This window comes from Opisthocomus hoazin, chromosome 5, assembly GCF_030867145.1.
Source record: "Opisthocomus hoazin isolate bOpiHoa1 chromosome 5, bOpiHoa1.hap1, whole genome shotgun sequence".
Lineage (NCBI taxonomy): Eukaryota > Metazoa > Chordata > Aves > Opisthocomiformes > Opisthocomidae > Opisthocomus > Opisthocomus hoazin.
In genome coordinates, this window is record NC_134418.1 from 86,406,294 (window position 1) to 86,429,902 (window position 23,609).

General features: G+C 43.4%; 1 protein-coding gene across 1 annotated transcript in view; it reads left to right on the forward strand.

Annotated features, from left to right (window-relative positions):
- Positions 1 to 21,140, forward strand: part of GABRG1 (gamma-aminobutyric acid type A receptor subunit gamma1) — a 60,461-nt gene extending 39,321 nt beyond the window's left edge. Inside the window, exons 4-9 of the mRNA XM_075422046.1 lie at positions 5,018 to 5,238; positions 7,794 to 7,876; positions 9,170 to 9,307; positions 9,432 to 9,584; positions 12,856 to 13,067; positions 18,137 to 21,140. Of these exons, the coding sequence (XP_075278161.1) occupies positions 5,018 to 5,238; positions 7,794 to 7,876; positions 9,170 to 9,307; positions 9,432 to 9,584; positions 12,856 to 13,067; positions 18,137 to 18,415 (1,086 nt within the window). The 3' untranslated portion in view covers positions 18,416 to 21,140. The remainder of the gene's footprint in view (positions 1 to 5,017; positions 5,239 to 7,793; positions 7,877 to 9,169; positions 9,308 to 9,431; positions 9,585 to 12,855; positions 13,068 to 18,136) is intronic.
- The last annotated feature ends 2,469 nt before the right edge of the window (positions 21,141 to 23,609 follow it).

Below are 23,609 nucleotides of genomic sequence, written 5' to 3' on the forward strand. Positions count from 1 at the left end.
TCTGGAAATAATGAGGCAGGTGGGCTCTGTATGCCAGCTGTGCAAAAAGGAGTGGAGTGATCTAACCGAATGCCAAATGTGAGCTAACGTGTGCGATGGTTATTGAACCCTGTGAGGCTAAATATGAATTAGCATGCATTTTGTATGGCTATGACTAACGCAGCCACAGATTGATCCCATTTTATTCTGCATGGCTACTCTATCATTAGTTTCATTTGACATAGAGAACAGTAAACCAATTTTCACGGTTATACAGTGGCGTTGAATGGTGAGTTTTATGAAAGACTAATAGAAGTGGTGACCAGAGCGTTAAATTCAACTTTTTGTAAGAAAACAAGGAAAGTATAATAGTTGCTCAGAAAGATTTGTTGCACTGAGAGAATATTATATAAATCTGGCGTGCTGTTGTGCTTGCTCATGATGATGTTCAAACAGGGACAGGACTTCTATTCATCTAGTTTTGGAAACAAAGAGCTTCCATCAGAGACAGTATAGTGATGTTTCTACCTCATTTTCGATAAAGTGTAGAGACCCTTCTTATAGGGAAATGTGAAACATTGTTCAGGAGCTGCAAATTTAAGGGAATTCCATGTATGAATCCACAAAATCTGCAAATTTAAGGGAACCCAGTGTATGAATTCTTAAAATCTGATAACTTCAGGCCCATTTCAAAACTAGATTTTTCGGAAAGAATCCAACTTTGCTGATAATCCCCCTGGCATAGTTTCCCTTTCAGTGTTGCTCTCACATGTCTACACAGTCACAGCTGCTTGCTGCCGGACTCGCAGTTGTCCGACCATGCTCTGGGTTTGCCTGTGCTCGGTGACTGCTTGGGATCTCTTAGACCTAGGCCACCTGGCCTCTTCTGCGGGGGAATTTCACAGAATCACAGACTGGTTGGGGTTGGAAGGGACCTCTGGGGATCACGCAGTCCAAACCCCTGCCGAAGCAGGGTCATCCAGAGGAGGCTGCACAGGACCACGTCCAGGCAGGTCTTGAGTACCTCCAGAGAAGGAGACTCCACAGCCTCCCTGGGCAGCCTGGGCCAGGGCTCCGTCACCCTCAGAGGGAAGAAGTTCTTCCTCGGGTTCAGCTGGAGCTTCCTCTGCTTCAGTTTGTGCCCGTTGCCGCTTGTCCTGTCGCTGGGCAACACTGGAAAGAGTCTGGCCCCATCCTTCTGACACCCACCCTGCAGATATTTACAGGCTGAGGTCCCCTCTCAGCCTTCTCTTCTCCAGGCTGAACAATCCCATCTCCCTCAGCCGTTCCTCACAGGACAAATTTGTGTTTGGAGAGGATGTTCATACATGTTTGAGCCCCATTCTCACATGCGTTGCATCTCTGCACTGTGAGTACAGGTATGTGCTCGGACCTTATGCTAAAGTGCACTTTGGTGACAGAGAGTATAGATATAATGGGTTAGAAACATGATCTTGTGTGAGATGCGTTGTGTGAAGAGTCTATGCAGCCTCTGGATGTGTGATGGACAGTCAAGTACAGAGAGGTCTCAGGGAGCACAGGACAAACTGATATGCTGAAGCAGTAGGTAGTGATGTCCACCAAGGCAGAGGTTAGAAGTGGGATAAATGTTCTCGGGAGAAATCAGAGAGCGCTGGCTCTGGGTCCTGCTGACGAGGGGGGTGAGCTGCTGCTGCTGCCCACCGCGAGCCTGGAAGTCCACATCTTCCAGGTGGGATGAGCAGTTGGATTATCCCTTTGGTTGGCTGGCTCCTGGGGGAGATGTCTCGGGGCTGCAGGGTCAGTTTGCAAATGGAGGACCTCCCTCTTGCAGGTATGTGACAAGTGGCTGGCAATGTGATCTCTTGTTATATGTTCAGCAAGATGCTCAGAAACAAGTAGTTCCTAATTTTATGATATCAAACTACTGTGTATTAGATTCTTTTTGAACAGTGGTAAATGTATCATGAAGGGTTTTAACAACGTTCCTCTTTTTTTCACTCCAAAAAGTTCTGTAAACAACTCCTGTAATACATGGGTATGATAAAAACTTGCACATTTAGTACTGAAAGGTAAGAGAACACAAGCGTCTGGGTCCACTGAGGCTTTGTGCGTTCAGAATAATCTGTGATCTCCTCTTCCTTTTTTATCTTAATTTGTTAGGGTGGTTGGTATTCTATGGCAACCCGAGTGTTCTTGCTCTGGGTGGATTTGACTGTACCGACACTTTGATAAATATCTTTTTCTCAGACTACGCAGTGCTACTGTGAAGTGACTGCTCGGAGTCACACCTGCACACTCAGGCACTCTGGTCTTTTCATACATTCGGTGGTGTCTGTTGATTTCTCTCACGGACTTATTTTTTTTCTCCTGTTTGTACTGTAAAAGCAACACCTAAATCTTTGTTCATTCCATTCCTTCTGAGCCCATTAAAACACTCCTCCGGTGCGCTGCCTTGGGCTCTCGCTTGCACTGCAGCAGGGCAAGCTTCCTTTCCTGTTGTAACCGCGACAGAGGAGCACAGAAAGCTGAATTTTAAGGTTAAGCAGGCTCTGGGGTCTTCACAGGTGTCTTGAAAGTTGTTTAGAGAAATAAAATAATCAAGGACTTGATTTGAACTCCAGAATCTTCCCCTGACAGCAATGCAGGAATCGCGTTTCATTCCTTGCAATGCAAGGAACCAGCAGAGTTTTGGAGCAAAGTCGTCTCTAAGATGCATTTTTGATCAGTGCTGTTGTTCCCTCTGCCCCTCCACGGTTTGCCTCCTACACCGGTTATCCGGAACCTGTGTGAGTCCCTGAATTCCCAGGGGCCAGGTTGAAGTTCAGCTGCCGTACGCTGCAGAGCGAGGGCAAGCCTCCCTCCTGCAGATCCGTTTCCTGAACCCATTCTTCTCCCACATGGAGAGGTGGGACAACTGAGACAGATTAATGTAGTTCTGGAATATCTGTCTTGGCACTGCTCAAGAATGAAGTGCCAAATTTCACAAAATCCCCTGGGAGATGGGTGGTATCAGTTGCAGAAATGAGTGAGAAGTCTGTAACTTGTACAGCTGGCTGCTGGGATTACAGAATCACAGACTGGTAGAGGTTGGCAGGGACCTCTGTGGGTCACCCAAGTCCAACCCCCTGCCCAAGCAGGGTCACCCAGAGCAGGCTGCACAGCACCGCGTCCAGGCGGGTCTGGAATATCTCCAGAGAAGGAGACTCCACAGCCTCCCTGGGCAGCCTGGGCCAGGGCTCCGTCACTCTCAGAGGGAAGAAGTTCTTCCTCATCTTCAGCTGGAGCTTCCTCAGCTTCAGTTTGTGCCCTTTGCCCCTTGTCCTGTCGCTGGGCACCACTGGAAAGAGTCTGGTCCCGTCCTCCTGACCCCCACCCTGCAGATATTTAGAGGCATTTCTAAGGTCCCCTCTCAGCCTTCTCTTCTCCAGGCTGAACAAGCCCAGCTCCCTCACCCTCTCCTCATAGGAGAGATGCTCCAGTCCCCTCATCATCCTCGCAGCCCTGCGCTGGACTCTCTCCAGTAGCTCCTCATCTTTCTTGAACTGGGGAGCCCAGAACTGGATGCAGTTTAAAACTAATATTAAAAAAAAAAAAAGGACAAAGAAGCCGCCCTCCAACCAGCAAAGCCTTCCACTGTTATTTAAACCCCGAACTGTCTGTCTGCACTGCACATTTTCAGTGGTGCCCAGTGACAGGACAAGGGGCAATGGGCACGAAATGAGGCACAAGAAGTTCCATCTGAACATGAGGAAGAACTTCTTCCCTCTGAGGGTGACGGAGCACTGGAACAGGCTGCCCAGGGAGGCTGTGGAGTCTCCTTCTCTGGAGATATTCCAGACCCGCCTGGACGCAGTCCTGTGCAGCCTGCTGTAGGTGACCCTGCTTCGGCAGGAGGGTTGGACTAGATGACCCCCAGAGGTCCCTTCCAGCCCCTACTATTCTGTGATTCTGTGATTTTCATTGACCAAGTAAACGAGCAGCGACTCCTTTGGCTCGGGCAAAAGTTTGAGCCATGGGTTCCTTTCCTCCTCCCCTGCCCGCCCATCCACAACAGGAAGGTCAATGCCAAGGGTCTGAGGGTGGTCTTCAGCCCCTGCTCCCTGCAGAGGAGATGCTGGGCTGCTCCCTGGAGCTCTCCTGGGGCAGCCATGCAGGAAATGTTCCGTGTGCCATTGAGGGGAGAGACCAGAGATGTGAAGAACACGGCAGAGAAGAGGCTGCCTCTTCGTCTGCAGTGCAGGAGCAACTGCCTGGATTCTTTGGAAAATAATATTTCACTGCAGCTGTGATATTTATCTCCCTCAAGTTTTACTGTGTTAAGAATTGTCTCGTTTAAAGGCTGTGGGGTTTTTTGCTTTGTGTTGTTTTTTTTTATTTAATTTTGTCATCTTTCTTTGTTGGCCATACGTCTACTGATGAATTTGACTTTATCAGAAAAGCAGCTTTCTTGTGGCTTTAGGAAGTGAAATGGAATTGCTCGAGGGGAATTTCCTTCCTGATTATGCTGTGTATCCTGTTGTGTGTGTGAGGTAGATGTCTGAGGCAGATGGTGGCATGTCGTTCTGCAAACTGTGATGTTTACCACCCGCATATTCACGAATTTTTCAAAATCTGAAATTTCTTGGAGGATCTCATGTAAAGTTTGGGGTAGAAATATGGAAAGTGTACTTACCTTGCTTCTTGAGAGATGTAGAATCTCTGTCTTAGAAAGTGTAGCCTAGCCCTGAAGTATTAAGGTTGCCCTGATATTTCTGTCCAGCCCCTCCACCCGCCCCGAGGTGGTTGCGCTGAGGGGACCTCCAAGTCACACCATGGTCCTGTCACCTCTCCTCTGCCGTAGCTGATCTGTGCGTGCCAGGGGGGAGGGATGGAGGGCTGAATCCCTCTCAGCCATCGGTGAGCTCTCCATTTGGGTTACAGGCTGCTGCGTGCTGTGCAAAGGGTGATATGAAAGAGAACAGAAGAAGCAGCCTTCGATTTGTATATGAATTAAAAATTCTCGCTATGCAGACTTTGGTCAATGTGTATATAGGTATGGTTGTTTCTCTGTTTTTAGGAATACACCATAGATATAATTTTTGCCCAGACATGGTATGACAGCCGTCTAAAATTTAACAGCTCCATGAAAGTGCTGATGCTTAACAGCAACATGGTCGGGAAAATCTGGATTCCAGACACTTTCTTCCGGAACTCAAGGAAGTCTGATGCGCACTGGATTACAACTCCCAACCGTTTGCTTCGAATCTGGAGTGATGGAAGAGTACTATACACTCTAAGGTGGGTTTTTATTAACTGGGTAGGAAAAAAATCTAAACTGTAATGACCAGCAGTATGAAAATAATGAATATGAATCAAAGCTTTGGCGTCTCTTTTGTTGTGGACCACAGGAATTTGCAAGGACTTTTCTAAAGGAGGAAAAAGAAAGATTTGATCATTAAAAACATGAAATCAATAACTGTGAAATATATTGCCTAGACATTTAGGTAAAGACAGTTGAAGGGGATAGCAAATTTTAATCTCATTTACATACAGACATTATTTAAAAAAAAAGTTATGTAGCCCATAGCATGATGTGGTGGTCTTTCACTAACATACTGCAGATCTAGTCATAAATTGTTTTGCAGACTTTCTGTTTTAAATAGTTTGGTATCTCTTTGCCACCAAATTATATTCTATAAATAGAAGATTACATGCTTCAGCTAATATAAAGTTTGATTAAAGCTAAGGCCCCAGTCCTGCATGTACTTCTTCACATATTTACCCTTGGAGGCTATTAAAATCAACGTTCATTCAAACCAGGCACAAGCAGACATGTCGGTGATAATTCTTCTTGGCAGGTGGGGGGTGCTCGGGCTGGTTTTAAGCTTGCCACCCGGGCTGTCTGTGCCGATCTTTCAGACACTTATTAAACAGTTCTTGAAAGTCTTCAAAGTTCTGGTCGTCTACAGAAAGCTTTTTAGGGTCGTCTCTCGGTTTTATTTTTTTTAAGTATACCTAAAAAATCTTGCAATAAATTCGGAGCTGATCAGGAAGCCGTCCAGATAGAGGATGCCATAAATCTGATTCTGTTCCTGTTTGTTTATTTATTTATTTATTTTATACAAGAAGTAGCAACTTTTAATGACTTTCAGTCATTTACACTGTTTTCACATGCAGGCTAGCTGCGTTGTATGAACAGTTTGTAAAAGTCTTCTGTATCAGAAGTAAGAAGAGTAATTCTAGATTTCTTAATATGTTTGATTTGAGAGCGTACAAATATCTCTAAAGAGCACTTTTTAAACAGTTTATGCTGGTGTTTATAAAAATCTCCAGAGAGCCTCTTCTGTTAACATGGGGGTGTTTGAGCAGGTTTTTTATAGCTAACAATTCGAGAATCATGCTTGGACTTTACTCTTCCGTTGTCCATTCGGTTTCAACGTACAATTTCTTCTAAATTTGGTCTAAGTAAAACAAAGAAACAAGCAAAAGGAACCAAAAAGCCCATGTGAACCCTCCCAGAGCAATAGGTTAGAACAGTTGTGCTGGAGGAGGAGCTCTGAAGCGTGCAAAGGTAGTGATGAAGCAGCAGAGTGGGTATTCCTCACCCAGCCCTGCCACAGCCAGACCTCCGTCCAGGGGAGGGGATCCAGTTGTGTTGCTTTTGATAGAAGTCTGGCTTTGTTTTCTTTTTCTTTAAGTGTTTGGCCATCCAAATGTTGAAAATGGAAAACGAAGGCGATAAATACATATGCCACAGTTGGCAAATTGTAAAGTATCTTCAGAGGGATGCAAGAATTTTAGTTGAAAATCTGTGTGTGGGGAGTTCTCATTTTTTTAACAAGACATACACTTTCCCTTATAAACCTCCCTCTTGGCCAGGACAGACTTCTAGAAAGGTCCTGGTGAAGCTTTGTGTAGAAGAACTACTTTGTTCACAGACTTACAGGTCTTTCTGGCAGCGCGAGGCAGTCTTCCTTTCCCCATTTTTTTTTTTGTCTAGCATGTAAGTACTGCATACAGTCCAGTATGCAGACGTGATCTTGATTTTCAGAGTTGATTTTAGAAGACTTTCTGACTTGCTTCACTGTGTTACCAGGAAAGGAGGAGCTCCTTTAAATGCGAAGAGGGCAGGTTGGAGCCTGACCCCTTACTCAGGCTTCCTAGAGAAAGGTAGCAGAACTGGGTTTTGCGTGGGTTGCTTAGAAGTTCTTTGGAAATCTCTGGTAGTATTTTCAAAAGCAACAAGTGATTCAGTTGATACGAGTCCCAAACTACTTCTGAAATGTGTATTAGCTGCCTGAGTTGCTTGAGCGCCTTAGACATTAACTGAGTAGAAATATGAAGTCTGGTCTTTCCTATCCATGCTGTCTTCAGCAGAGCTGCTTCCCTCGGTACAGAGCAAGCCCAAGAGTGTCCCCACTTTCTCTCTCATGTATATAGGCACCAGATACGATGACACCAAATGCAGTTTGACTCGACAAATGTGTTCTGCAGAAGCTTCCTCTATATGCTGTCATAAACCCCCCTCCTTGTCCTGCCTTCGGTCCTTCCCTTTTATCCCCTGTTTTTGGTAAGGAGCTGAGAGATCCCCCCAAATCAACTGAAAATTCTGACACGGCTTGAAATGCCCATTGAGACAGCGCAGGTCCTCAGGCTGCGTACGGTGACGGCTGGCGTTCTTTGTGGTGGTGTGGGATGGTCCTTGCTGATACACAGCTGGCTGTCTGTAACATCCTTTAATCGGCAAAATTGATGTCTGCGAATGTTCTTTACTCTCTAGTCTGAAGCGTCTGGATGCTTGAATGTAATCTTTTTTCCTTTTTTTCTTTTTTCCCTCTTCCTTTTCTAATTAGGCTGACAATTAATGCTGAATGCTACCTTCAGCTTCATAACTTCCCGATGGATGAACACTCCTGTCCACTGGAGTTCTCAAGCTGTAGGTGGTAAAACTTTTTTTTTCTCCTTTACATTCAGGCTTTAAATTTCCTTAAATTCTGGCAGCAAGAGAACAAGTGTTTATTTTTTAAAGCCTTGTAGTGAAGGAAAGAACTGACCTGTTTATGTTTTGATTAGATTTATTGCATTTTTAAATACATTATGAATGCATTTGCACATTATGAATGAAGGAGTTGAATTACATGCATTTCATTTGGTTGCAACTTTAAATATAATCGTATTGCTTAGAAGTCTGATCCAATGCCCATTCCCGTTAATGGAAATCTATTGCCCTGGAAGAACTTTATTTTTCATGCCTGCCAGACTTGCCAGCATTGAATTAGTTCCATGTGGTACACTTCATAGGAAGAATAAGATCTGTCGTCTTCAACCTGTTCCTGTAAATGCTTAATCAGCATAAGAAGTCCTTCTCCTTTCAGTGAGGCTTATTCATGAGAGCAAGAAACACAACTTTCAGGCTTCATTTCTTTACTATAAACTATACAAAAAAAAACAAGTTCCTAAGGCAATTGAGCCATTACTGGCAAAAGAAACCCAAACCACCTGAACACGGATTAATGACTTATTCCTCAATGTGAAACCTAATAGGCAGGGAAATCAAACTTCAGTGATTCTTTTCAAATTAATGTTTTCCTTTAGTACTTCCTTCTGGAGTGCTTCCAGCTGAATGAGCTTTGGAAACTCCGTTGATTCCATGGCTGTGCCACGTGGGCGAGCCTTGCTCAGTTTGATTTCTGCCTTTCTGCAAGGTGATGTGGGGCAACATGTGAGGCACATGAAAATCAAGAAGGCTTCAATTCCTTGAAGTTTAAGTGCTTGGCAGGGAATCAGGCCGCAAAAATCCATTCTGGGAATAACGGACAAATTTCAATAAATATCAATAGGAATTTTATCAAATTATGTGTTAATAAATTTCTGTCCATTGAAGTTTTTGTCATCATTTAATGATATTGTATAGAACATTTGTGTATTAATTCCTAGTGATGATTCTGAGCCAGTTTTTCGTATCTGAGTTCCCAAATATTGTGTAGATATTTCCTGAACATTCGTATTTACATAGTTTTTGGTTCATTGTACACTTAGCTAGGCTTATAACTGAGGCTAGGTATTTTGTGGTTAAATTTGAAGTGTATCACGTGGACTACATGTTGGCTTTCTCTCTGGTCCACTTTATATGTAGCACTGGATTAGTTTATAAACCCCTTCAGAGATCCCAAAACATGCTTTGGTATATGCTGCGGCCGAACGCTTGATTTGCTCTGCTTTATTCTAGATGGATATCCCAGAAATGAAATTGAATACAAGTGGAAGAAAACCTCTGTCGAAGTGGCGGATCCAAAATACTGGAGACTGTATCAGTTTGCGTTTGTAGGGCTGCGAAACACAACTGAGATTTCTCATACTTTGTCTGGTAAGGCAAAGTGCTAAGTTTTATTTCATTTAATATCTATGTAAACAAGACTAATAGATGAAGATACAACTGAGAACGTTTTCAGTGTCATATAAGCTTTTTTTTCTTTTTTTTTAATTTATAGGTGATTATATTATTATGACCATCTTCTTTGATCTCAGCAGACGTATGGGATATTTTACTATCCAGACATACATTCCTTGTATACTCACTGTTGTTCTTTCATGGGTGTCATTTTGGATCAATAAGGACGCAGTTCCTGCAAGGACTTCTCTGGGTAAGAATGTCTTTTTTCAACCTTGAAGGGTCTGGTACTCTCCAGGAATACAAATCTGCAGCAGGGAGTAAATGAACCACATCTCATCCCCCTTCGGATTGTGACCATTGATCACCCTTTCTCCCGAACTGCAAGATTCAGAGTAGGAGGATCCTGCTGTGGTTGCACAGCAGGGCTTAGGGAGGGAGTACTGACAATGGACATCTGGAAAAAAATCCCGATCCAAGCCTTGTGGATCTGCTGTTGCTCATGTAAATACATTTTTTCTCCTTTACATTCTTTTTCTCATCTCCAGGGACGGCAGTATGGCAGTCATTAGTCTGACAAGTATGATGAAACTTCACTCAGCGTTGTGGAACAAAGGGATGTCATTGCTACAGGCGACAGTCGTGAAGATCCGTGTTGGGGTTTTTTTGTTGTTGGCTTTTTTGTTTGGTTTTGCTACTTTTTCATTGTTGTTGTTGGGTTTTTTTACTAATAGAAATGATTCAGCTGTTCTTTTAAGCCCAGGATAGGACAGAGAACTTGCAACCAAAGTTGCAGTTAAGCACAGAACTCACAAAACCTGACTCGCTGTCCTGCTTTTACTACTGACAGTACTGAAGCGTGTTGCAGGTGCCACAGAGAGGATTCTGTGTGAGTGTCCTCTTGGCTGACCTGACACCATGGTGTCAGTCTCCTGCTTTTGGCTGGTGAGGATTCATGCGCTGCCTTGGAGAAGGGTCATGGCCCCCACCTAAAGCGGGACAGACAGGGGTGCCTGGAGTGTGCAGGACTCACCCCAGCAGCTTCGAGCTTAGCAGCAATAGATGCTTTTATTAAAACTGGTGGTATCACCTATTATGGGGGAAAGATCAAGAGCTGGGGGTGTATCTTAGGGAGTGAGAGATGTGAGTTACTTTTCCCCATCAGTGTATACAACTGGGAACACGCCGTCCCCACGTCCCAGCAGCGTTTCCTACCAGAAGGGTGAGTCCGGGCTGTGACTCCCTGCCTTTCCCACCGAAACTGGGCCACTGTGCAGTCAAGCCTGCAAAATTCAGGAGTCCAGAAAGAAAGTGAGAAAAAAGGAGTACGGCTCATTAGCCCAGTGCAAAGGTAAAGGAAGAAAATCTGAGTCTTGGATCTTGCCTTCATGCTATTTAAAAATACTGCAAAGTTTAGTGAAGAGAGCCTAAAATCTTGAAAAAAATTAATAGAACTCTCTCTCGGTAGTTTCAAATCTTGATATAGAAATTTATGAGAAGATTTCATTGACTGACTAATCGTTGGACATCTTTGTGGGTACTGTCTGGAAAGACACTAGCTATAACAGGAAAACCTGTTGTATTGGTCTCCTGCTAGTTCTGTACCCAGTTTGTTCTTTTTACAGAGTCACAGAATCACAGACTAGTTGGGGTTGGCAGGGACCTCTGTGGGTCATCCAGTCCAACCCCCTGCAGAAGCAGGGTCACCAACAGTAGGCTGTAGAGGACCTTGTCCAGGTGGGGCTTGAATATCTCCAGAGAAGGAGACTCCACAACCTCCCTGGGCAGCCTGTTCCAGTGCTCCGTCACCCTCAGAGGGAAGAAGTTCTTCCAGAGTACTTCTGTGCCTCAAGCCTATCAAATTTGCCTTTGATCTCATGGTTAAGCTGGAGTTTTCGTGTTCCCACTTCAGCAGTGCTAACCTTCAGCTGCTGGAGACGTACTACAGACAGTTGCAATGTCGCATTTACAGCTCCCCGCCGCTAACTCTGAGCTCCTTTTCTGTAAACACGCAGGAGCCATCGTCTGACAGATTTTGGGACGGCTTTTTGCCCACGCAGGTGTTCTGGTGAAGAAAGAGAATACCAGTCAAGCAGACACAGTTTTATAGAAAAAGACTGAGAAATTAAGATGAGAAAGCCAAAACTAAGCAGGGTCCACCGTGGCAGGCGGTCGTGATGCTGTGGGAGGCTGGCTCCCTGTGACAGCCCCCCAGACGCCTTTGACGTGGTGGAGAGGACTGGGAGAGTCCCTGTCTCCATCTCTCCTCTCTGAGCAGAAGTGGGTGAGGGGGATGGTGGGGCCACCTCCCATCTGGAGGCTGAGCTGGATCTGGTACACTGGGAAGGCTGGGGCCTTTTTCTTCTGTGTATCTTGAAAGATTCTGGTGGATCATGGTTTCCCAGAGTGAAAGGTTTGGGGTGTTTAAAGGTATTTAGATATTTAGTTATGCAGAGAAATGCCTAATCGATTTTCAAAAGCGTCTAGCGGGAGTGAAGCGCTGCTGAAAAACTCCGTGGCTGTCTGTTTGCCCTTTTAGGCATGTCATTTCACCGGGAAATCTGCTGCAAAATCACCACGGCTTTCCTGCTGCAGGATCAGTCCACAGGGAGCCGTGACTCCAGGCTTTGATTAAAAAGCCGTAGACAGCCTGAGACCATTTTTTGCAATACGCCGGTGCATGTCAATAACAAATTATTGGTGTGTTCAAGTATTGCTCTCCAAAGGAAAGGTCACATCTTCGTTTTGGACTGCTATGAAAAAGGCTTTGCATGTCCCTAAAGCATCAAATCTAAGAAGAAAGCGTTAACACCTTCTCAATGTTAAACAGTTGAAGAGTGGTGTAGTTGAGATTCCGAGCACATCGCTATTAAGGGCAGCTTGAGCTTTTAATTAACTTGTATGTAAGTGAATCAAGGGAAGCATTTTCTATTACTGAAGGCACAGTATTGAAAACATACCCGGTAACGCAGAATGACACCAGAAAAGCCATGAAGGTCGTCTAGGTTGACCTGCTACATGTCAGACGCAAAAAACATCATTCCCTTTTCTCATGTTTTCTGAAAGTTTGAAATAATTGGTAAATAACACACCCTTTTTTCTGAATGTGTCTTTTTGTACATCGCAATCCTTCAAAAGCCAAAGGACGTTGTTTGTGTTTATAAAATTTGTGTTCTTATTTGTACCAGTTTTTCTGTTGTATTTGTTTTACGTGTGCGTTTTATAACAGATTTTAAGAAATCACACAAACTTTCTCCAGCTCTTTGTTCATTCAGCGGGCGTTGAAAACGGGAGGGATTTACACCGCCAGCGGATGTGCTGCCTCCCGTACGATCCCACAGTGGCCGCTGGATCCATAGGGACGGCTTCCTGCAGTAGCACCGATGGTGTGGGTGGGATCTGCGGGGAACCCTGTGGTGGCTCGTTCTTGTGATGCCTCGCGAGTGACTCACGGGCTAATTTGAGGATTTTGGTTTTTTGGTGACCGTATGATCATATTCCCTCTTCCCTTCGTTCTCGTGCAGGCATTACAACGGTGCTGACCATGACAACGTTGAGTACAATCGCTAGGAAGTCGCTCCCAAAGGTCTCCTACGTGACAGCAATGGACCTTTTTGTGTCAGTTTGCTTCATTTTTGTGTTTGCTGCCTTGATGGAATACGGCACCTTGCATTACTTTACCAGCAACAGAAAAGGGGACAAAGGAAAAGAAAAGAAGGCAAAATCTAAGCCATCGGTAAGTTTAGCCAAACAAAATGGAAAAAAAAATGCAGCATGCTCTTTATTGTAACATTAATTTGGAGAGACTCATTCTTAGGTAGAAGAGCTAATGTTCAAAGATAATTAACACTGATATTTTTTTTATCATTTTTTTAGAGTTGGGGTTTTTTATTGATTTTCTGTAAATACTACTAATGAACAAAGTTTTGAAATCATTCCACTCATGTGAATGAGAACATGCGAGCCTAAGCTAGAGGGTGATTTACTATAATATTCCGTGCTTCCACGCCATGCCCAAGCTGTTGGTGCTTCTAGAGCTGCCCGTGGAGCGTGTGCCCATGGAGACAGCTCTGTCTGGGCACAACACCTGGCAAAGAACCACAGGCAAGGCTGTAGCAGCAGAGAGAATGCGAACGGACTGAAGGTGTGAGGATTTGTTGGGGTCTGCATCACCAGCCTTGGGTCTCATCTCCCTAGCTTTGCAAATAAAAAAGTGCTTAGTCCTGGGCAGTATTCTGACTCCCTTGCGCTTCAGAAATTCTACTTTAACTCTTTTTTTCTTTTTTTTCTTGTTTCTTTGTGGTAAAATGAACCTTTTGCTTTTGCAAGGCGATGTTTGTATGGTGTAAATCATCACATATCCCACGAACAAGTATTATTCCATTTTAAGAGGCATTCTGTTCGTGTAGCAAGAATTCTGGCACTTCCAAAGAATTCATTGTTGGAAGCCAGCGCAAATATTTAAACCTAATCTTTAAATTAATAAAACATTGAGGTACAGTCATTAAATAGCTTATTCATTCAAACATTAGTCTTAATATCTGAGGCTTGATTGTAGTAATCTTTTGGAGAGAATACGAGGCAGGACAATGTTGTAAAGACCCCTTCCAGATCACTTCATCAAAGGAAGTTGGAGGGTAGGTGAATCGTGACATCAGTGGTCTTTTCTGGGTGAAGGGTGAATACCACCTGTGTGAGATCAAACAGAAATTTAAATGAAATTACAGAAGCCCAGATACGGAGATGCAGAAATCCTGTTACGAACTGTGTCCGTTCCACGACTGGCATCAGAAAGCGGCTGCTAGGGCTGAATACCCTAGAGAGCTGCGAGCCCTCACGTTTTGTAAGGTGAGCTGGTCGGAGTGCACCCGAGTTATGATTCAACCAGGCTGCCCAGGGTGGTGGTGGAGTCTCCACCCCTGTAGAGGTTCAAAAACCGTGTGGATATAGCACTTCAGGACATGGTTTAGCAGGCATGGGGGTGATGGGTTGACAGCTGGACTTGATGATCTCAGAGGTCTTTTCCAACCTGAATGATTTTAAGATTGTGTGATTCATCAGCTGTGTGTTTAGGGCAAGGCTGGTGGTGAAGGGTGAATGCTACCCTGTGCTGCCTTGGTTGGACATCGCTGGGATCCCCAGGGAATCCAACACAGCCCAGAGAGAGAACTGGAAAATGGAAATCTCAGACCTCCATCCTGTTAGTGGTAGAAGCAAACGTGGGCACAGGGGAGAGGATGGAAAATGGGCTTTAGCAAGGGCTGCTGCTGAGCAATGTGGGTAGAAGACACCAGAGGCTGCAGGACCTGGGGGACTTCCAGCGCTAGCATAATAGATTCCAGCTTAGGTTCTTGCTGCAGTGAGGTCTCAACAACACATGGGGAAGAGGGAGCTGAAATAGGTCTGCTTTCACCATGCACAACAAGAGAAAAATGAAGAGGGGAGGAAATATCTCCTTCTTCGGATCAAGAGCCACTGAAGTGGCAATTAGTGGCTGGAGTAACGAGGCTTTCCAGAATCTGCTCACCCATCAGCCGTTTGCACAGGAATTGGCCAAATGCTTGGAGATTTTCCGTGTGTATGATAATTTAAAACATAGAATAATGGTGAGATAGAAACTATGACACTCACTGAATAAACAGCTGGAGTTTGGACTAAGATTAAAATTAGCAATACAATATTCAGAACTGTTCAGCTGTGTTTTACTGTGTTTTTGACACATGCTCTTTATTTCTAAGTATTTGAAAAACAACCATCCTTTCACACAGAATTTTTAAACATGTTGCAGCATGTTATGGCTATAAGACCATACTAGGTAAGAGATTACTCTGAAAAAAGGAGGGGATTAAATTTAATATACTCGTATGCAAGGATTCTAATTTGATAATAGGGGTTTTTTGGTGAAGCTTTATAAACACCTATAAAATTTTTTGTTCCAAATAGCACAATTAAAGACACCATCAGATTAATTAATGAGAAGCTGTACAATTACAGATCCATATTTTTCTTTTTCTTTTTTTTTTCCTTTATCGTTGTCGAAGATTGTTATTCATTCTTCTGGTGTTGTAGTTATGGATATGTAACTCAAAAAAACAATTTAATTAGAATAGTCAGTTTAATTCCTTCTGAAAAGTTGTCATTTACAGGTGTTTTTTCCTTGGAAAATTTACCTTGTGTAGGTCTTCTGTTTCTATTGCAAAATGCAATAAAAGCTGATTATTCCAGGAAATGATGCCAAGAAGGAGCAATAAATGACCTTGTGAGAAAATGGTGAGATTGTACAAATGATTACAGCAGTTTCACCTTACAAAATATGTGCTGGCATTATTTGAGACAGGGAGGGTGAATTGGCTTCTGTAAATCCACATGAGTCATGATAATTAGTTTGAGCAGGAAAGATTAAACTTAATTAGTTGAGGATCTTGTTCTGATCATCATTTCACCTGAAGTGAATGCAGCTCCTGTGCCGTGATCTCCACAGACGATGGCTTTCTGTTCTACTGGTGTTAGTGTTCGTGCAGAATAATTTGGGTTTGGCCCTACCAGAGCATACTATAAATGATTCTCACTAGAAGTGGACTTTTATCTACAATATCCATGGGCATGTACATGAACAATCAGCATGTGCTACTCTATCTACGTGGGTTTTTTTGGGTTTTGGGGGGTTTTTTATTTGTTGGTTGGTTTGTTTGTTTTTTAAAGTCTCTGTCAATTGATACAAGGTCATTTTCTTGTGAGGCATTGGTCTTTTTTCCCCTTTTGCCTCAGGTTGTCTCTTTTTTACACACATTTTATGCATTCCCTGGAGGTAGTTATGCCTCTAAGATGGCACTGTCATTCTGCCTCTCTCAGGCCACCTCTTCCAACCCGTAATTCAGTGACCAGCTTCAGTCTGTGCTGGGGACATGAGCAGTGAGCAGCAGTACTGTTGTTCTTAACTCCTCTCGTGGTGTTTCTGAGGTGGGGGTTCCTGTTTTACCCCCCTAGCAGGAACGAATCGTGCCATGGATCTCATGTTGGCAGAACCGACGGTCAGAAAATTCTTGTCAAGCCAGAGCAGGCGTGAATCAGAAATAAACACCTTTCCCTATGTATCTTCAACAAACTAATGAGTTCTTGAGTTCAAAAAAAGAAAAAAAATTGAACTTACTGTGTGTGTTTTATGAAAATAAGCCCTGTTTGTAATGCCTCAAATTAGGGTAGAAGCATCTAACTGCTGTTAGTTAGTGATGTCAGTATTTTAACATAACTGAAAGGAATAATGAGGTCCTTTAGGATGATAATTAGCTCCCTAGGTCATCATGTCTAAAAAGTGTTGGAGCAGCAGTCTGTGTGAGACTTCCTCTGGTAAAGACACTTATTAAATCAATCTATTCGAAGACCTGGTGGATGCTGCACTGCTTTACCACCCTCCTTGGGACACTGGGCAGCAAGGGAGAGCCTCCTCTACAACCCAGAGACCTGCCTGCTGGCCAAGGTGACTCCCTGCCATTGGGACAACCGGACTCTAAAACATAACAAGAATCTGGATGATGTGGCTGTCTGCTTTTTGTATTTTTTTCATATTTTTTCATTACCTCTCATGTATAATTGTTTAAGAGAGACGCTTCTCTACACTGCAATACCCAGTTAGTTCTTCTGACTCCATCCTTTCATGTTATATTTTTCCTTACACAACAAAAGGTGGAAATGGTAGAAAAGAGAGAAGACAATGTGAGAATAATGTTGATGTAGCCCCTATCTTCAGTCTGAAGATTTTAGAAGAGATGCCAAAGGTGGGGGGGGGGGGGGGGGTGTTTGAAAGAAAGGTGATTAAGGAGTAGTTTAAAAAGGCTGTGAGATTTAGAAAGAGGACAGATAGAGAATGTCTTTTGAAATATTCAGGAAAACAAGGATGAAGAGTGAAGAACTGTGTGGAAAAAAAAAAATAACAGGAGGAAAGATGGGCTGTGGTCCTGCAAGTAAAAGGAAGGCGAAAAGGCAAAAGTCCCAAGAGGGGAATGGCCATCAGTGTATGTACTGGGCAACAAAGCATCCATATTTCTTCTGTGAAAATTATTTATGAACCTTAACATCTATTTCACTGAGGTTTTACCAGATTTCAAGAGGATGGAGTTATGCCCACGGAAATTAAAAGTAAGAATGAAGAGCTGAATTAAGCAGTTTCACTGACTTGAATGTCACTCTCCTAATGAGTTTTATGTGTTGGTGTCTAAGGCAGGGCATATGGTTTAGGGATTTAACATCAGAGGGTTATACAATGTAGCTTGGCCTGATGTGTCTCAGTCTCTTCAACTTCACCGGTGATGCTGTAATAATTCCACTAGCTTTTCGTTTTGGTGAAGATGCAGCTTCCACAAGCACATCCAGGCTCGTTCCACAGAGTCCAAATGATGGGAGAACCACCACTCCCTTGGCAGTGATGCTTATAGCCTGCTCGTGGGCTTGCTTGTGACCCAGATGTCAAGCTGTCACTGACTTCCAAAAGTTCGTTTGTGTTGTGTAGGTGGGTTCAGCTAACCCTGTCCGTGTAACTAATTATCCACTGTTCCCTAATCCCAGCACAACCCAGGTTTCCCTGTGGCAGGTGAAAATCATTCATGATCTTTTACCTGCACGAGCTAATGATGTACAGCAGTTCATAATTCACAAAGCTCCCCAGACTGTTTTCTTTAATATTAGAATTTCTGTGTACTGAATGTGCTAATATTGGCCTTTGCTATGGAAAGCCTAGGGGATTATTTAATGTGAGGATGAAAAAACCCCTGAAAAATCATATTTTCTTTTTTGTTTGTTTTTCTTAAGAAACCACCTGCAATTGCTGTTCGACCTGGATCAACACTAATTCCAATTAATAACATTAATCATGTCCCTGAACGTGATGATGATTATGGATACGAGTGCCTAGAAGGGAAGGACTGTGCTAGCTTCTTCTGTTGTTTTGAAGACTGCCGCACAGGATCTTGGAGAGAAGGAAGGATACACATCCGTATTGCAAAAATTGACTCCTATTCGCGAATCTTCTTCCCAACTGCCTTTGCGTTGTTCAATCTTGTTTACTGGATTGGCTATCTTTATCTATAAATTTCAGAGGTTGGACAAACTCAGAATGAAACGCTAATTGAACAGTCATTAATACTTTTCAGTGAGCCGTCAAAGATTAAAGCTGGTCCAAAATGACTCAAATTGTTGGGGTGCTTTAAAAATTTGAAACAATGAGAGGAAGTATGGTGATGTAGTCTCCCTCTTGTGATCAGCTACAGAACTGAGAATGGTATTTTGAAGAGAAAATTCAAAAGCAAATGTCCCTAAGATTTAACTTGCCTGAACACGCACCTGGTTTTGTCCAGCTTTATCAAAATGCAGAGTCGAGAGGCTATGTTATTTAGCTGGGCAGTTCTACATAAGCTTTCAACTTTAATCCTCAATGATAATGCAGATGAGTTTTGTAGCATCTCTTACACCTTTACAAAGAAAGCCTTAATAAAATGGGATTAGTTATTCTCATCCATTTCATCTATAAGGTGATGATTTTATTAATCCCTGATTTTAAAAAGTTGAAATGGAACATTTCTATTTTTCAACTCACCACTTGTTCTCTGCTGTACATTGAAAAGAGTGATTAAGTCATAATTAATCACATTCAGATTTATACAGAATGCAGAGATTAGAGCAGCAAGAAGTGGGTAGATCACAAAAAAACCCAAGGCTAATTCTGAGCTTGTCTTATCCTGACCGTTGATACAGGCTTTTGGCTTTCAGCCTTCGTGACATTTATGTCTGTGCTCCATCTGCCGTGACTTTCCCTGTTGTGAGTTCCCCAAAGTTCTGCAAGAGGGCTACAGCTTTCAAAACTTCCTGCCCAGCTGCCGTTGCTTGCCCATTTCATGGAAACCAGGCTGACGCTGGCTGACTGGGATTCTGGCCGTTAAGTGTGATGCTCTTCACATCCTCCCCGTTCCCTTCTCCTCTGTCCGATCCACACCCATGGCCAGAGAAAAAGTCATAGCTCTACGTTGGGTGGAATTTGTCTGACCAGAGTTTTGAAAGCATGTGACAGTGCTATAGTCGTGGTATTCGAAGCCACCATGTTGCACCCGCAGCCCGAAGAGTGCAGCGTGTTACCTGCCCCGCTTTGCAGGCAGTGCGACGTTGGAGATTGGGCTTCTTCCTGCACGTGCTGCTCACTGAGCCAAAGGCAAATCGCACGGGTTTACTGAACCGGTGCTACGGATTGCTGTGTAACCACCTCCTCCGTGTTGGTTTGTTTCTAATGGAGAAGCCCTGTTACCGGGGGGAGGAGGGGGAAGTAAAAATCATCCTTGTGCATTGCAGATCCTTCTCCAGGGTGGTATGTGGTCCCCAAAAACCACAGCACCAGTTCTCCAGCCTTTCTGTGGTCAGAGCTGCCGTTCACCTCGGTAGCAATTCTTCGGCAGTAGCCTTTCTGGACTGACTTCTCTGTATTGACTGTTGCTGGCTGGCAGTATGTAGTAACCCATTTGTATTTTCAAATCCGTTGTCTTTGTTACAAAAAATGCAGTCTTTCCTCCTTTCTGAAAAAGAAACTGGTCTCAAGTGAGCTTGCAAAAATCGCTGTAAAATTAAGATATGCATTAAGTAAAAGTCGGAATTACACAGAAGGCCTTGCAGATCTTTAAAGAGGATTAATGGGATTAGCATTTGGCTGTAGGTAAGGATGTTCAGTACTGGAGATAAAGACATGATTAATGGCTAATAACAGAAAATGATACATGAAGGACCCTCTCCCCCCTGCAGTATTTCTGTTGAATGTGCTCCCTCCTCTGAATTTCTCAGAAAAGATTAATGTATTTTCATATTCTAGCTGGTACCAGACGTAATAAGGTATGATATGCAACACACATTTCAGATGAAATGTTGCCGCAGTGCTCAGCCCCAAAGTTGAATAGAGAATGCCAGAGTATGTGCAGTGGTTCTGGAAGAAAGCAGGACAGAAAAGATCCCAATTTATTGCAAACTTTATTTCGGTATTTAGCTGATGAAATATGAAAGTGGCTGAGAGAACCTGAAAACCTGCTGTTGAGGTTAGCTGACGTTATTTGTTGCATGACCTTCCTGAGCACCAGCTTCTTCCAACTGTTGGGCTGAGCGTAGAAGTGCGGCATCTTTAAAAAATGATCTGCTATAATTTTTTTTTTTTTTAGAGTCTCATTTTCAGATGATGTTTGGTACAATGGAAACGTGTCGGTTTTCATTCCGTAGTGCAGTTTAATGCTCTTTGGCAGCACACTGAAAGCATTCCTCCGTTGGAGGGATGGAGGTGCCTTCGGCAGCAGAACGTTGGATGTGTACTTGGAAAGCAGCCGATTCCCGGTACAATACAAGGCCCGGATTTGGTGAGCTCACGAGTTTCATTAATTCACCTTTAAACAAAAGGAACTTGAAAGAACTTGGCACTAATGAGAGGAAATACAAATTTCACAGCCTGCTTTCCTCTGGCACATCTAGTTAGCTTTTCCTTCTCATGTGGTGGTCAGTTGCCAGTCAGCCTCCAGTGACTGAACAGGAGAGCAGAAGACATCCTGCACTGGCAAGGGATGGAGAAGTCTTTCATCTCGAATTTCTATGAAACGATGTGATGGAGTATTGAAGCTATTGAATGTTACGGCTCTTTGGCTTGCGGATACACTGGCTTCTGTCTGCTGACAGACTTCTCTGTGTACTTCATTTGTTTCTGATGACATAATTTTAGTTTCCCATAGTACTGTGAGCGCAAATAGAAATGGGAATGCACTGTAACATGGCGTGTAATAAATGTGTTATTTTAGTCCTATGTGTTTTCTTTCTAAACTGCATGTAAACTCTTGATTCCAAGAAATCTAAATGATATACAAACAAATGGCAAGAAACAGAGACTAGAATTACTTGGGCTTAGATGCTGCGATCATTTTTCAAACCTACCTGGGCAGAAGCTCAGTCACTGATAGCTGGAATCACAGTATTTGAAGTCCTATTATTCTGACCACTACTGCTTAAGCACATTCTTAAACCCATTCCTAATCAGTACTGTAATTAGATCAGAATTCAGGAAAGCGTGTGCTTGTGTACTTGTCACAGAGAGTGATGCTGTCCTGAATTGATGCCATTAGCGCATGCTTAATTTGCACTAATTTCAATAATGAGTGTTCAGTAGCTCAAATGATTGAACATTAAGGGTGTGAGCCAGAGCCTCTTCAGTAAGAAGTTTTGCCACTGAAAGAGAGGGACCCAGGAGGAGAAATTGCCAGAAAGGCAGAGAGGTGAAAGTCTGGGGAAGCTGTTTTATACTGCACCGATCTTAGGCAAGTCCTGAGATGTATTTTTCAAAAAAAGAGACTTTTCCTTGGTATTTCTGTACAGTCTTCGCCACTTGTCGGTTTTAGTAGTGAGTACAACTCTGTGTGTTAATTTTTTGGTAGGGTTTTGTCTATGATTGTACCTCACTGATCTTCAGTGCATGTCTTCCGTGTCTGAACCGGTCTGTTTTATGTGGTGGCAGTGCAACCAAAGCATGAGTGCCGGGTAACGTATTTTATATTTACATGTTGATGTGCTTCAAAGGCTTTAACCTTACCCAGTTTTCTGACATTCAGAGACGTAGGATTGTGTAAGGAGAGTGACCTCCAACGTGGTTTTTAGAATTTCCTGTTGCTTACTTGCTATGGTAGTAAAAGATTTGTTTAAAATTGGTGTATGAACTGTGCTTTCTAATTTATGAACATCCTTGACCTTTGAATTGAAAGCCCAACGGGAGGAATCTGGATTTAAATATCTGTCTGCTGAAAGTAAGATACGTTTTGTTCATCAGTCATCTTTTCAGTTTACTGTTTCCAAATTCCTGAGAATTAGTGCAACTATACGTAACTTAAATTCCTTTAAATAGTTGTTCATATATATTTTTTTAATTCATTGTCTTTTCAGTTATAAGTGATCTTTTATGTTTGTGAAATAATACTGTATTTTGTAGTCGTTATAATAGATACAGAGGCTAGAAACTAGCGTCGAATTCTTCAGCTAAAGAATAGAAGGCCGGGAATTAGAAAGAATTTCTGTGCTTCCTTTTCTGAAAAAGCTCAGTGAACGTCCACGTGCCCTGATGAATGCTCTCTGGGGCAGACTGATGCGTGGGGAGAGGCAGAATATTCTCTGAGCTTTAGAAAAGGCCCCTGCCTTGGCTCATCCCGTGAGCGCTACCCAAGCGGTTCAAGTCAAGGAGAGGAGTAGACCTGTCCTTGCTGCCTCAGTCGCCTCTTGCTTCTGCTTCACTTGTTCCAGCAGCAGCAGTTGCAGAGCCGTGTTGCCATATGAATCAAAACCTGAAAGGTTATATTGATTTTACTCTTTTGCAAGCTGATGTTTCAGCCAGGTGGGTGGGATCATCTGACACAAAGTGCAAGACTGGGGCCGTTTGTTCTGGTCCAAGATGGGTGACGGGAGCTTGCAGCTGGAGGAAGAGGGCTGGCTTCTTCCAACGGGCGCGTTCCGTTCCGCCGAGAATCTGCGCCGAAAACCGGTGTGGGAGAGGGGAAAAATGGGGAGAAAAGGTCCTGGTGGGAAGCAGTTCCAGAATCCAGTGTCACGGATCTGAGTGACTGATATTTAGTTAATAGGCTTCTCACTGACATCTGTGATAATGCTCTTCATTTCCCTGCAACATAATTAAATCTCTTTTTTTTTTCATTAAAAAAGAACAACAACAAAACTCTGCATCTCCTGTGCATCAGTTACAGATGGAATGAACAACAGACAGTTATCTTGAGTGATCAGTCTGGTGAAATGTCAGACAGAATATCAGAAATCAGGTGAAATCAGAAACAGGTTCATTTTTTTCTCCTTTTATTATCAATGATAAGGCTATTTTAAAAATTGTTCAGGATTAATTAGTACAATAGACACTGGAAAAGAGCTAGTACCCGGGTATCTACACCACTGTTAGTGCCCTTGTGGGCTACAACATTTGGGAATGGAGACCTGACCCAAGGTGTGTTCAGTCCTTGAGTCCTGCTCTCCTTCACGGAGTGGGAAGGGTGGGTTGTCATCTCGTCAGGCGTGAACCAGGGTAGCTGGTGTGCTCCAGGGAGGCTGCGAACAGGCTCTAGTTAAAAGGAAGGGTGGTTTCTGCCTGCCAGGCTGTGATTTGAAACCGGGCACGTGCTTCCCTTCGAAGATCGTAGAATCACAGGACGCTTTCGAAGAACGCACGCGAAGATGGGTGTGAACCGTGGCTTCCCGAGTGATGGAGAAGCATCCCATCGCC